Source organism: Ammospiza nelsoni, chromosome 1, assembly GCF_027579445.1.
Source record: "Ammospiza nelsoni isolate bAmmNel1 chromosome 1, bAmmNel1.pri, whole genome shotgun sequence".
NCBI classification, from domain to species: Eukaryota; Metazoa; Chordata; class Aves; order Passeriformes; family Passerellidae; genus Ammospiza; species Ammospiza nelsoni.
The window spans coordinates 7,391,748-7,407,613 of record NC_080633.1 but is presented as its reverse complement, the minus strand read 5'-3'; the positions used below and the strand labels follow the sequence as shown (position 1 = coordinate 7,407,613).

General features: G+C 39.4%; 1 protein-coding gene across 1 annotated transcript in view; it reads right to left on the bottom strand.

Annotated features, from left to right (window-relative positions):
* Positions 1-15,614, bottom strand: part of ACTR3B (actin related protein 3B) — a 29,014-nt gene extending 13,400 nt beyond the window's left edge. The window contains exons 1-8 of the mRNA XM_059485605.1: positions 15,485-15,614; positions 8,136-8,191; positions 6,197-6,321; positions 5,145-5,255; positions 4,667-4,762; positions 4,405-4,512; positions 3,025-3,168; positions 2,248-2,421 (exon numbers count right to left, since the gene is read on the bottom strand). Coding sequence (XP_059341588.1) covers positions 2,248-2,421; positions 3,025-3,168; positions 4,405-4,512; positions 4,667-4,762; positions 5,145-5,255; positions 6,197-6,321; positions 8,136-8,191; positions 15,485-15,528 — 858 coding nt within the window. The 5' untranslated portion in view covers positions 15,529-15,614. The remainder of the gene's footprint in view (positions 1-2,247; positions 2,422-3,024; positions 3,169-4,404; positions 4,513-4,666; positions 4,763-5,144; positions 5,256-6,196; positions 6,322-8,135; positions 8,192-15,484) is intronic.
* Positions 15,615-15,866: the final 252 nt, after the last annotated feature.

The following is a 15,866-nucleotide window of genomic DNA, read 5'->3' as shown; positions in this document are numbered from 1 at the left end:
CTAATGCTAGAAAACAGTCTAGTGGAAATCTTCCACTTAAGCTTTCAAGTAAAGAACTGGTAAAAGCCCATTTTTTTTTTCCTTTCAGAGGGTAAACTCTAAAAATTATATTAATTCCTAATATATAATACTATATTATTGTAGATATAATATAAGCTTTTGTGTTGAAGTATGTGGGATTTAAATTCAAAACAAGATGAGGTATCTACATGGATGAACAAATAACAACAGTCAAGCATAACAAGTATACACTGAACTGAGAAAAAATTAGTAAAGGAAGTTGGTGGCACTTCCCAAGAATTCAAACTAACTTCCACAGTAAGAATGAATCATGCAAGAAGCAAAAAAATGAAGCCACATAAACCAAAAAGAGAAACTGCTGCATACTGAGCTTTCATCTGAATGAACTACAGAATATGAACTACATGAGAATGAAAACTCCTGAGCTCTCCATAAAGATATTGATAAAACAGCAGGCAAAAAGGAATAAATAGGAATGAGAGTTAGGGTATAACATCATCCCAGAACAGAGACAACAGAACTGAATGTAAAATTGCAGTCTGCCAGCCAATACGATATGGTTGGAGACTGGCAAATAAAATCTCTAATTTAAAAAGCAGAGAAATAATCTGGATAGCCACAAACCCCAAGACCTAACTCCAGGAGTATTAAAGACTTCAGAACAAATTCTGTAAACTGAAAATAGGAAAAGATTACAAGACAGCTTTACCAAAGGCAGCTTTTACCTAGCTAAGCTGCTACCCTTTCAAGTAAGGAGTTAATGAAACACAACCAGAAATTCTCTTTGGATGCAGTACACATCATCCATTATATTTTTCTTGTCTAGGAAGTCAGTTCAGGTTTGGGTGGTTTTTTCAATACAGCATCAAGAAACTACCAAGAAATGAAAAAATGGAAATTGGTCCTTTATCCCATTCCCAACAGTCTTTTTAGAGACTATGGAATGAGAAACTCTTGAAATGATGTCTGACATGGGATTCAGTGCTTCTCTGTTAAATCACATTGGTAAACAGCAGGGAAGAAAAACTACTTAGCCCAGAGATTTAATACTGGCAGAAGATCAGATGGCTACAAACTGACCAAAGAAGATTACAGCTGGAATTCAGACAAAAGGTAGCAGAACGAAGCTTTTTAATATTCTTCCAATGAGGAGGGTAGAAAAAGGGAAACTTCACCAGTATTGATGTGGATTTTAATAAAACTTTTTAACAGTATTACAGACTATGGGTGCCTGAATAAGTCCAACTAAGTGTGCAGGAATGGAAAAGACATGTATTAAATCCTGACTCCTTCCTCTCAACAATATCCTGACTCCTTCCTCTCACCAATATCCTGAAACTCACTCAAACTGAACTATCAAAAATCAGAGTGACGAGGTACAGTAATGTTTCCCAGAATTGTACATACTACTTATGACCACACCAAGAGAGATTTCAAGAGATTTCCTTCAAGGATAAATTTATCATCCATGCCTTACAGACTGATTCAGTATCTAAAGTCTGTACCCAATATTTAGAATATCATGAAGGCCATGCTTAGTAGTGCCCAAATCATTGGCAGCATACAAAGTATAAAGACAGACTTAGTGACTGGGGTCTGAGGATGAGGGAAGAGACAAGGATCTGACTCCATGTTTCAGATTATTGATTTATTATTTTATTATATATATTATATTAAAACTATACTAAAAGAATAGAAGAAAGGATTTCATCAGAAGGCTAGCTAAGAATAGAAAAATAAAGAATGATAACAAAGGCTTGTGGCCAGGACAGAGAGTCTGAGCCAGCTGGGCTGTGATTGGCCATTAATTAGAAACAACCACATGAGACCAATCACAGATGCACCTGTTGCATTCCACAGCAGCAGATAATCATTGTTTACATTTTTTTTACATCCTCAGCTTCTCAGGAGGAAAAATCCTAAAGAAAGGATTTTTCACAGAAGATGTCTGTGACAAGACTTGTTTAAAGTGATGCTGAAAGGGGAAAATTATATACAAACACTGTGAAATGAAACAATTACTTCTCAAGTTCAGATTGAAACAGGAACAGAACAAGATGTTTTAACCGTTAGACTGTACACCACAAAACCCCTTTTCTGCTGTGGGGACGTTACCTGTGAGTGCACCAGGCCCGTGTTCAGGAGACTCACTGGCCCCTCACTGCCACGGGATGGCGCCCAGGCACCGGGAATGGCAAACTGAGCACAGATATTCCCTGCTCTTACCTCGGGATGGAAAAAGATTTCTGGCCCGAGGAACCTCTCATAGCCAACATCGATAACAAACTTGGATTTGTTGATGGCGTTGATGCCCGTGTATTGTTTGATCCACCTGCGAGAGTCCCCATCGTACTTGGCAAATTCCTTCACTATGTCAGGGCAAATGTAACAGTATTTCTCCTGGTAAGAAACACCAGGTGTTAAAAATAGCTGAAATCATTAGTACATCAGTGAATTTAAGTGCAACACAACCAGAAAAGAAAAATGTGAGCATTTTTACAGATGGAGCTGTTGAAGGAACTTTCCCACCCAAATCACTACTGAAGCCTCAGCCCCACAAGGCACGAGGCCCATTTGCTTCCAAAGGGCTGCACACGCTGACTCAGCTACATCTGCCTCTCCCAAAATGAAAACATCACCAACAAGAAAGAATTTCAAGGGCAAGCTTGCACTGCAAGAGCAGGCCTACACCATCATCCTACCTTTTTCTTTTTTTTTTTTTAAGTTGTATTACAAAGCATATTTTAACAACTCCAAAGCTGAAATGCTGATTTAAGCTGCGGAACATACTCACTCCAAACAGCCCAGCATGAATATTTTCTTTATTTTCTTCCTCTTTCTCCTTCCCCCACACTTGATTGGATAAACCACCAGAAGCTGGTGTAATTGTAATACACTGCCTACATCTGCATTTTTAAGAGAGCCACTGGAAACTTGCTAGAGCCAAAAAATCAGCTCACAGAGATTTACTATGTATTTATTAAGAGATAAAGGAGGATGTACCTTTATGGCTTTTGCTGTCTCCAGAGATTGTTCAGGAGGAATTCCTACCTCCCTTTCCCTTAGAAGCTGTTGAATAAAGTAAGTAATATCTCTACCTGCAATAGGAATATGTTTGATGCAACTTCCAATAACATAGCCTTCTGCCTATGTAGGAGGAGAGGAAAAGACATATTTAAGAGGAAAACTTACTGTGTATCAATAACTAACATTCATTTTTATAATACTCTGGCTTCTATTAAAAGTAAAATCTTGAAACTATGAAATCATTCTAAAAATGTGCACCCCACTGAAAAGTGAATATAATTTTTATTTAAAGACCTTGATTACCACATGTAAACAGATATTGACTATCTTATAGATACACAAGTGATAAACATATCAGTCAGATCTGATGGTCCCTTTATGGTACCATCAGAAAAGTAGACATAATATAAATGAACTACCTGTGTTCTGTTTGAGAGTGAAAAATTAATAGAAAAAAAAATTTCCAAGACAAGAAAAATCACATAGTAATAGAAAACTCCAATAGAAATAGGATCTTACAATAAGCACAATAAAAATAAGAAATCTACTTGCTGAATTTTTTTAGGATGCATTTACTGAAAACATTGGTATTGCTGAGCCACATTATTTCTTCCCTTGCCTTTTTTTTACACTTTTCAGAGTTTCACACAGTACATGCTATTTGTTCTCAGCACTGCCCATATGACAAAACACTGAGAAGATCAAGTTAACACCAAAATGCCAAGATGAAGTTTAAGGAAATCAAATTTTCATTTCTAATATACCTGATCATTCAAGGACACAGTATGGTTCAAAAATACACAAAATGACATCAGCAGATATCAGTATGCACAGATAACTCTGTATTTTTAACATCCTCACATAAACTGATGAGATTGATCATGTATAAGAACAGATACTTATATAAATTTGTAGTTGTTTCCACATAAGCAGAGTGGAAACAATAAAGTACAATAAATCATATAAAAAGCACACATTACCAGATATATTAAACAGTCGAAATGCAGGGTATTATAAAGCTAGGACATTTCTTGTCAGACACTCTTGACATGCAGGGGACATAAACCCATGATAACCATTGATATTTAAGAGAGCTGAGGCATCACAGTAACAGAAGGTAAAGCTTTACACAGAAATAGCCTTTTAAAAGCTGGATTGATGGTTCCTTACTGTGACTTTCCTGTGGTGTTCAAGCTAAACTAACACATAATGGAATACATACTTTTGCAAGGAAAGAAGTCCCACCAACACTAAAAATTTAAAAATAAGGTTTTCTTTGGTGCTTCTTATTAAAATGTACAGTAAACAAACCCTGTCCAAAGCAGTGCTGATTTCAGAGTGCATCCTGCTCCTTACCACGGGGATGACGTGGGTCACTCCGTCACCACTGTCGATGACAATCCCAGTCAGAGTCCTCTCCCCAACCTGCCGTGACGTCCAGGAGGCAGCTAAGGCCAACACTGCCTACAGCACAGAGAGTTTGTATTTAGAAGCAGGCAGAGTGCTCTAATTTACACTCCCAAAAAGTACAGTTTCAGACATTTTACACACATGCCTACAAAAGACCAAAATGCTGCAGTCGTTTTCTACTTCAGAAGAACGCATTCACTTTGTTCACCTGCACAGCAATGTAGAGTCCTGGGATGTTAAATGATTCAAACATGATTTCTGCAAGATATTCTCTGTTTTCTGGTGTGTTCAGTGGAGGCTCTGTCTGCAAAAACAAAGAGTTTTGAAAAAACACCTCGATACGATCCTGCCTTGATTAGTTCGGTATCAAGCTAATCAAACTTTTGGTAATCAAGCTTTTTAAATCCTCAGTGCACTCAAAATAAAAAATTTCAAATAGAATTTAAACAGCATTTGAAGCTTTTCAAAAGCAACAGTTGACCTGCAGTAGCCTGCAACACAAAATTTACAGAATATAGTTATAATGCAGCTTTAAAGATTAGTTTTCTCCTCCCAACACAAACCCCATCATTGCTAGAGAAATAAGACATACTGAGAAAAATCCTCCAGCAGAGCTAATTGTGCTTGGAGTGGTATTTGGTTTTCCTCTTACAAAACTATTTCCTTACCAGGCCTCATTAACTCACCATTAAAAAATAGTGATCCTCAGGCTCAGCTCGAAGGTACTTGAAGATGACTTGTTCCATGAACCTCTCCATGAGGTCCCAGTCCTCAACAATCCCATGTCGGATAGGCCACTGCAAGAGCAGAACTTGTCAGCACTGGATCATGCAAGGACAAAGAAACTCAGCAGCAGGAACAGTCTGACACCTCATCTCACAGCAATCTCACAAACCCATCCTGACTTGAATTCAGAGGCACAATTCAAATTTACCTCCTGCTCCCAAGTACTTCCAAGCCCATCTCTAACTTGCAGGACCAGCAACCAGAATCCAGGCTCCACTCCTGTTAGTCTGTAGCAGAACTGTGTTTTAACCTCTTTTTTGTATAAATTTTATCACTTAAAAAATTGAGAAGCATACTTGGCTTCAATATGCTTTTCCATATTATAAAAGGAAATAAAGACCATATAGGCTATATATTTTTCACCTAAAATTTCTGGCAGGGATGATGTTTACATTTTGTTCAACATTAAGAACATAGCTGACATTTAAGTAACACAGAAGGATGTATAAAATATGATATTTTTCCACATAGTTCATAAGCCAGTAACGTTTTGTAAGTACAAGAAGTCCTTTACTAGGGTATGGAAAATATGATTCACAGAAAAGCTGCATTGAAGACAGCCCTTCACAAAACAATTGTGACTTTCCCTGAAGCAAAAGTATCCAACACATTTCCCAGTTTGTGTGCCATGTTAAAAGGGTACACTTTTAGCAAGAATTTAAATATTCAGTGTATATGACTATTTTAATAACTCAGAATTTTGAAAACTGAACAGCTGCACTGTATCAATGAATATTTACACAAACACCAACCATACAAGACAGAACTAGGAAAACAGATATCTAAAAAAGGGTAAAGTCATGAACCAAAATCATGCAGCTTTTTTAAAAGCAATAAAAATACTTTACAAAAAATGCAAACGTGTTTTGAATGGCAATCCAGAAGTCCTAGAACATTTTATCATAAAAATTTGAGACTTGGAAAAAGCTGTCAAAGTCTCCTGAATGCTCACCTTTGTAGCATAGGTAGGTTTATCTATGGCTTCATCTCCTATGAAAAAGTCCAGATCATCAACACCTTTCATTACCCTCCTCTGAGCCTGGTCCCCCACTTTGGCTGACTCTCGGATTGCAATACCTTAAAATAAACCCAAAAAACAAATCAAAACAAAATGAAAACAGTTAAATACCAAGTGATGAATGTTTATTTACTTAAGGATTCTTTTCCAGAAATAAAAATTGGGATATAAAAAGCAGAAATCATGTAAGTGATCTACTGGCAAGCCAACAGAGCCAAGTTCATTCTCACTGCATGCTGCATCTCTCATTATTGCACCTAATAAATCACTGAAAATACTGAAAATGCACTTTGTTACAGACTACAGCAGTCACTGAACCTGTACAAGTGCAGCACTCCAGTAAGCAACATGATTTTCTGAGTTCCAACTCTAGAATAAAGACAAAGAGCACAGGAGAAGAAGAAAATAAACTGTGTATTCAAAAATAAGTGTTGGAGTCATTATCCTGGTTGGTGAGAAAGAGGAAAGAGGGAGGGGAGAAATCAATTTGCAGGGCTACAGAGAAATCTCTGGAGACACTTATGCTTCCCATTAGCAGCCTTCAACTATCACTAAAATTATTAGATGATGGCTGCTGTAGGCAAGAAGATGAGACAGCAAAAATCAAATCTGGGGCAAGCTAAAAATAAAAATGGAATGAAGTACTGCTAAAATGTAACCTTGTTTATATAGTTTTCTTTTAATAGGTCATAATCAGGGTCTAAATAACATATAGCAGAAAATGCAGAGCAGGCAGACATCATCCACAAACACACCAAATACTACTAGCACCAAAAAATGACTCACAGGCAAACAATTCTTTTGGAAAAACATCTATCCCCTAACAGGTTTATAGTTGTATAAAACAGGATTTATATCAAAATCACAGGAAATCCCTGCTATCCCATTTCTTTAACATAGGACATTTAAATCTTTACCAGTGGTTTAGGTTTCACATTTTACAATAGTTAAAATAGTGAGACTGTAAGCAGTACTGCAGCTACACCTGGTGAAGAACTGTGTCCCCTTCACTTAATTGGCCACCAATTACCTTTATAACCTCCTTATCTTTATATTTTTCCCATGAGTAGCTACAAGGTTGTATAGATGCATTAATAAGTAGTTAATTGGCAAAGTTTACAAAAAGTAAAAAGCAGTGTTCAACATAAATGGAGGTAACAGATGCCATTATAGATGTAAATATATAGTTAATACTACTATTTATATATATGTATTATACATATATATACAGCATTTCAGAAAAACTATTAAGATGTCAATCAAAATCAAGAACACCAGAAAAGTATAACATTTTAAACAAGTTTAACACACACAAAAAAATTAAAGAGTAAATCTGTTCAACAAAAGCATGTTAAATGTGCAAGAACATTTTAATTGGTAAACACACACCCAAAAGGAACATTTTCTAACAGGAAAAACTTTTTTGAATATTAAACTGTCTACAGTCCCAGACAATGTAAATAAGGCAGACACCACCTGCACTTTAGTACTTAATTTGATTGGGAGCCTTCCCCCAGATTATCCAGGCTGTAACCATGGTGTCAGGTAGACAGGAGGTAAATTGCATTCTGTCTACTCAAGAGTCCTAGCCAAAAAATAATGGAGATAAAAAGGAAATTGGACTGGAGCTCTCTTCATCTTTGTCATAGCAACCAAGAGCTGGTTTAATGAGCAACAGTCCCAGGTAACTGCAGACAAGGAGCTCTGTTTAGCTACACTCCAGCCAAGGATGCTACCAGGGTGAATATCACTTCCCAGATGGACACAGCACTATGAGGGCTGAGTTGGGAGTTGGAAGCATGTAATTTAATCCTCAAAGTGCTCAGTGACAGCAGTGGATGTTACAATTTGGAGACAAAAAAAATCAACTCACATGATGGGATAATGAACTGAGGTTCTGTATTTCCTGCATAGCCAAGCTTGGTATACCTAGGGGGAAAAAAAAATATCACCAGGTCATTAGATGCAAAAACATGAGGAAAAAATAGTTTCAATTCACTCCTTTTCTTAAAGTGAAGGTAAAACATGCATCACATGCCATGTCCATATTTTCTGGATTATGCTTTCAACTATCACCCTGCTGAAAACTCAAAGCAGTAAATATTTTAAGTGTTATTTTTCAGACAACTTCAGCTTATGGATTTTGCTGGTGATATTCAGAACTATCAAGTCTGAAAACTCAACTCTTCCTTTTTCAATCTTATTGACCAGCTGTGACAAAGGACAGGCAGGTCACATTGCACCCTTTGGGAAAAATCAGGGCCATGCAGATTTTACCCTTCAGTTACCATGACCAAAGAGAACCTTACACTTTACATATTTGTTTAATATTCTCAAATAGAGGAAAAAAGAAATAATACAGTATCATAAGTATAAACCACAGGAAAGAACTCTTGTTACAATCCTGATACAATTCCCTTCCAGGCCTTGAACAAACCACTCACTTTGTCACAGGATATTATCTGTGTGTGATAAAAGACAAATACCACACCAAAGCAAGCCTGCACTGATGAAATGCTCTAGAAATGGGCAGCAGATGGTACAAAACATTGATCATTTCTTTCAATATACATATAAGATCTATTTTAACAATTAAAGGCTTGAGAGGAAAGAAGGGGGAACAAAAAAAGTAAAGAGATTTTCACATAAAACCTAAAAATTTCTACAGGTGTTAGTGGCTGCAAGCTACTCCAGGTCTTCAGAAATAATTAACATCCTAGACTGTGAAAAACAGCTCTATTTCCTAGGGGAAAAAAAAAGAAAAAAACCCACAATGACAACAAAACCCACATCAGAAACTGTTAAAAGAAAAACCAACCCAACTAAATTGATTGAATGCTTGCAGAGACTGATGTCATTCTTGAGTACTGCCTTTAGCTTGAAACAGAAGTACAGCAGCAGCAGGATTTGAGGGAAATCAGCACTGTTCACATAATTTTTACACAAAAAACATAAAGCCATGATATTCTTAAATGAGACCAATCCCAGTCTAAGTCTTAAAGTGAATTTAAAGTCTTTGTCTGCATCCTACTCTCAATATTTGCAAATAATATTATGCCATGGCCAAAGAAGAGGTTTGCAGCTTCATTAGCAGCTTGAAAAGTAGGTTCCTCTTTACAGAGTATTTGGTATAAAAATACTCATTAAGGATCACAGTTTTCTTAGATAAAGGAATTAATCTAAATTGAATTATCAATGACCTTGGACTTAAATATTTATATTTCAACTTCTCTTCAAAGCTATAGCTTCAATAGACTTCAAACAATAGTTAAAAAGCCATTCCCCCAAGGCTAAGAAGACAAGGACTGTGTTTTGGAGGCAAGGGTTTGTTGGGTTTTTAATCATCATTATAGACATATGCTTTTAGTATAATCCAAATTGTTTATGCACACTTGCTGTGGCTCTCAGAAAAACATAATCAGGATGTTAAATTAGACTGACTGTAAAGGAGGACATTACTAGCAGAAGTTCTTTTTGTGATTATTATTGCATAGATTCCTCACATTTTAGAACGAGCCCTACCTAGGGAATATTGTTAAAACATAACAAGCAACAACAGGAGTTCCACTGGGATTTAAGACCAGTACAGGCCACTTCCTCTTATTTCTCTCTCTGAAATGAATCATGACTAAATGAACATAATGAAAACCAGGGAAAACATTTTTATTTGTTTAAAAGACCTAGTTTCAAGACTTAGAAATGACAACTAGGCAGAAACATAATGAAAAAAAGCCTTTCAAGCCTCAGGGACAAAACCCAAGGACAATACATATATATACTTTTCATACAATTTTTATATGTCTGTGTGCATGAATAAACTAAAAGGTTCCTGCAGTCTAACCAGAACTCATTTCTTAAAGTAAAGTTTGGCCAAGAGGTGAGTTCAGTTTGCCATCTTTTCCCCCTCAACACAGATGCTAAACTCACACCCACTCACAGTATTAAAAAAAGAAAACACTCTCTAAAAGTCAATTTGGGCTACCAGTCTGCAGGAGCTTCACCTTCCCTCTCCAGAATGGATCAGATCCTCCTACCAGGGTAACTTGTAAAGTTACCAAACCCCTACAGCTCAGTATTTTACAGACTCATTTTTAACCTGGGTTAATTCTCCTACTAAAAAACTACCAAATAAGTTTATTTCTCAGTATCATGAAAAAAATTATCTTCAAAGAATTAATCTCACAGAAGGTAACATATGGGAGATTTCTATTGCATGTCATTAATCCATGAAAGACTAATACTAAAACAAAGAGATAACTAAATTCTCAGTTCAGTGGTGAAGCAAATAAGCAGAAAAAAAAATCTGTTAAAAAAGAAAATCCACTTAGGATCAAACAAGAGACAGACTGGAACAAGCAGCCACATTTCAGGCATTTTTCACAAAACCAAATGGAAGGGAAACTCAAATTTCTCCCAAGACCACTCAGGAAGAGAAGGAAAACAGATAAAGCAGTTGTGCAGCTTTTTGCTCTCCAGAAGCCTCAGGATATGGTCCCAGATCTCTGCTGTGCCCAGCAGGACCCAAACTCATTCCACCTCTCAAGGGTACATTAAAATGTTTGGGTGACCCATTTCCAGCACCTCCTACAGAAAATACTCCCTTTCCCACATGATATTTAAATATTTACTGAACAGAAAGGCTCTGGACTTGAACAGTTGCAGAGGGTACCTGGTCTCCAGCCCCTTCTCCAATGAATATTTAAGCATCTAAAACACAGTTTTCTTTCTCCTGGGTTACAGCCTAGCAGACTAATGGTAATGCAACATCTTGTGATCTGTAAAATTACAGAGACAGCTGTAGTGGAATGTGTAGATAATCAGTATTCCAACTTAATTTCATTAAAAGCAGCAATTTGTTGCCAGTGAGAGAGGAACCTACTGGAAACAGGCCAAAATATAGGATACTGCACTAAAAATTAGCAAAAAACTGATCCAATAGACTAAGGCTTTTTCATGCAAGGAGATTTGGAGGACTACACATTTGGTTTTAAATCTCTGGAAATTACATGCTGTTGAAACAAGCAATTTCTAAAAATAGTGTGGTCTCTTTCATACTGTTTTGACCAGGTGAAGAGTTCATACACAAAACAGTTTCACAAACCTTTGCATGAGGATTGGTCATCCTAACCCTGTTCCCTTCTGAGGTCCCACCAAGAGGAAAGATGGAAGAACTTACATCAAGAATTGACTCCAAAGATACAGAAATGGACTGCACTTGGAAGCAGATGCTGCACCCTCAACCACTTTAGAGAGAAATGTTTAGGAAAATTCTTCCCAAAGCATGAGAACAAATCACAAACTCAAACAGTTGCTTTATCCATCTGAAAACACAAAACATCCAATTTTTTCTCTGTATAAATATGCAAAAGAGCAAAGCCCAAATGCAACCATTTTAGCATTTGATCACTCTCTATTGCTTTTTTGGTCCACATCTTTAAAACTATGTGTTACATTCACACAAAAAAAAAAAAAAAAACTCTGAAAAGATAAATATGAAGTGACTAAAAATAGCAGGATGCTTTGAGAAAGTCCTGTAAACAAACAAATAGCCTCTGTAAATAGAACACTTTCCCTGACAGCTAAGAGGCTGAATAACCAGGCTGCTGCTGCCAGAACACCTGTGATGCCAGGCTGCCACAGCAGACTCCATTATCATCAGTGCAAGCATGTCTGAGGAACTTGCAACACGAGTTCTTCATGAAGATTTGGAAAAGCACTTTTGAAAACAAGGGATGGGAATGAAGAAGACATGAAGGAGAAAATATCAAATAGGGAAAAAAATAATCTATTTTGTCTGCACAAAAGCAGCCACTGTAAGAATAAAGAGTACAGCAGAGCCATTGGGTTCCTTGAGAATGTCTAGCACTTTGCAGGACTGAAGCCTGTGATTATAAACAACAGTTAATTAACTCAAACTCCTTAGTCCCAGAACAGCAATTACAATAATGCCTGTTCAGAAATATAGTAAGAGAGGGGAAACATAGCATATTCTGAGGCTTCAGCAATCTTTAATGGTAACATCATGAAAAAACACCTTGAGCTTCAAGTTTTAAGACCCAGCGCAGCTCACTTCTCCCAGAAATCAAGTATTTACCTCTAAACTCATGAGTAAGACTTTGCCAAAGTACCCTCTCTTTACTAAAAAGGAATGGCTTCAATAAAATACACCCAACCAGAAGCACTCATCAACATCTACAAATACACTGAAGAGGAGTATTTTAAGATACCTTTGTTTTGCTCACCCACCTACTACTGTTCTGATGTCCCACAGCTAAATGCCAATTAATAAAACTGGTTATGAAGTCTAAAGCTATTTAAAACAGCAACACAGAAAGGCCTGGTAGTCCTAAGAAACTAAAAATAGCATGCCCTTCTCCACAAAAAGAGTGACAGCAATGTGTAAACTGATCACGAGGAGAATCTCACACAGAGAAAATCAAGATGTGGTGCATCAAAACTGCCCCATGTCAAGTCATTTACAAATACTAATGGAAAAGAGTATAGCAAATTATTACTATTTCTGCAAGACTTGTGAATAAAGACTGAGCAGTTTATGGCAAAGGAAATTCAAGTCATCTGCATCCATTACACTAAAGGAACATTATCCTGTCCTGCTTTAAAAATAAGTTTCTCACTGAAGGTCTGTTATTTTTTGTACACCTGTTCTTACTTTTTTTTGAGGAATTCTGGCATTTACAGGACTGAGGCATGTAGCTGCAAATTACAGTAAATTAAGCCAGCCTCCTTATGCCCAAAACAACAACAAAACCATTCTTTTAACAATTTTCTTAAAACCCCTTACATGAAAAAAAAAAGGTGGATTAGTGGCTGGACAGAATACCTCATTCAGTACCAGAGATTTAAGTAGAAAAGTGCATTTTATATACACAATGTCCCACAGTGCATATACCTTTCCCTTTCTGCTATGCTCTTCTCAATTTTTCATCTGAAAGCCCTTTCATGAATAATTTGAATGAATTGTTTGAAGCTTGTAACCCAAAGTAGACTCATTCTAACAATAAGAAGGTTTTCAGCCCACACAGAGGAAAATTCCAGAGACTGTGTATCAATGAGTCAAGCTATTTCTTCTGGCTGCTTTTGTTCAGACTCGTTTCATCCTGAATTCTGCAAGACAACTTATTTCACATTCAGTAGTCTCTTTGCTGAAAAGTCTGCCATTTTTGAGTGCCCTACAACACATTCAAGCACAAGTCCCACCAGCAGAGATATCATGTTGTCTCCTGTGAATCAAGATCACTTGAAGGCATTGAAAAAGAAATGTGCATCACTTGGGGACTATCCAAACTCTTCCTGAAACAAAACAATATACATGTCCCTCCCCCACAAAACCCATCGGATTTACCCATACAAGCTCTAAATAGATTTTAGAAATTTTACTTCAATTATTATTTCTTTGAAAGGGCACAGTAAGCAATATCCTATCCTCATTTATTTTGTGTAACTGTTGGCCAGCAATATCTACTGCTAGTGCAACACTGGAATTACTCCACAAACAGAAAGCCAAGGGGGTCTCCTGCAAAAGGCAGTTTTGGCATTTAATGTATTTTCTCAATTTTACAGTTTATACTGTACTCTTTTTAAAGGATCCACCCAGACCTCCCATTTCTCTCTAAACTATCAAGTAGTAATCCTGTAATATCAACAGATCTGTGGAGAACAGATATTTACAATATCTTCAGCAAATATATAGAAGAAACCTGGGAAACTACCAAGAAGTATCTAAAGAGCAAGCAGAATTAGACACAAGGTAGAATCTGGTCTCTATTCTACTTCCAAAGTCTCCAGCTGTGAACTCCAGTATTCCCCACTGAGGGAGCAGAGCTGGTTTCTGGTAAGCTAAAGTATAAGCAGAAACAGGCAAAGATTTCTAAAACTTTCATGACAGTTTAACACAGACATATTTCAAAATGTGACACACTTTTACAGGAGAAGGCAATGTGGCACCACAGCACTGGAAAGTGCTTCCTGTGGTTACCTGGGGACTGGGGTTTCTTGATTTGGTTGGATTAGTCTGGGGTTTGGTTTTGTAAAGATTGTTCCGTTCAGGAAATTTTAAAGATAACTTTCCAAGTATTAAAGAAATTAAAATAGTGTTGCAAATTCCCTGCAGAGGAAAGGCTGAATTAATGCAATCAGAGAGACCGAGTCTGACAAGTAAAGCTACTGCACGAATAGTTACTCATAGTCCGGGGCTTCATTTCCTCTCCTCAGAGCTGTCTGTAACTGTTGGGCCAAAGGAAAGGTATTAATTAGCAAAAGCACACCACAGATTCAGAATTACAGCTGAATTACAGCTCCCTCTGACACCTCCCCCGCTAAGGCACAGCAGGACTGGATGCTCAATATCCATTCAGGTCTTCTCTAGCACAGAGAGGTAGGACAGAGCCGCTCCTGAAACGCCTCCCAAGCACAGCCTCTGCAATTCAGAGTCACTCCTGCCCTCCAAGACTTGAGTTACAAAACTCAAAACTCTGGTCTAGTTAAGTACGGAATAAATCTCACACTGATCAGAGAAAGGTGAAGGGATGACCCAATGACCGAGCGCATCACTGGAGCAAGGCAGCGCGCTCCCACCTCAGCCTCAGAAAATGCTAAAATTAAGGATGGCTGGTTTCAAACGGGGACAGGAGGCAGGAGCCCGCTCTGAGAGCGGCCCGGGGCAGGGAGCTGGGCTGGCTGGGCTCCGTGTCCAGGCACGGCACGGCACGGCCAGGATTGCCCCCGGCTCGGGCACCTCCGTGAGCCTCCCCAGGCATCGCCTTCCCAGGCATCGCCTCTGGACCGCTCAGAGCGGGCTCCTGGCTCCTCTCCCCTTCTGAAACCAGCCGTCCCCAATTTTAGCACTTGCATCATGCAATACTTCACAGCCAGAGGACACAAACGAAAGCGGGTCCCGAGAGAGAGGCGAAGAGGGCACACAGAAACACGCACGGCGGGGACACGGCAGGGCTGCCCCGCTCCGCGCTCCGGCGGGATGGAAGGGCAGAGAGAGGACGAGAGCGATGGGCACCAGCCCGCTGAAGGCCGGAGGGGAGAAAAACCCTCAGCAAGCCGAGAGGCCACCGAGACACACGGCAGCAGCGCGGCCCCGTGCGAGGAGCGCTCACCGGCAGCGGGAGGCAGCGGAGGGGCGCGACGCGGAGACACCCCCCCAGTCCTCAGCACGGGCACCGGCAGCCGGTCTCCCCTGCCCGCACTCACCCGGTGCCGCCGTCGATCACGCAGGGCGGCAGGCAGCTCGCCATGCTGCGGGGCCGGCACTGCGGGCCCTACGCCACCATCCGGGCGGCCGCCGGCTCCCCCGGCGCGGGCTCCATGCGGGCGGGCCCGCAGCGGCCGCCACCAGCGCCGCCCCCCGCGCCTGCGCCGCCGCCCGCGCCCGGGCCGCCATGTCGGGTCAGGGCCCTGCCGCGGGCGCGGCGTGAGGGAGAAGCCGGTGCGGGGCTGTGTCTGTGGCGGAAAGCCGTGCTCGGGGCTGGGTGATGGATTCGGCACTGCATAGTCAGTGTAGTTGGGAAGGAGCTCAGACGTCCTCGAGTCCAGCCTACCTCCCAGCACGAGCAGAGCACGTCCAGTCTTTTCT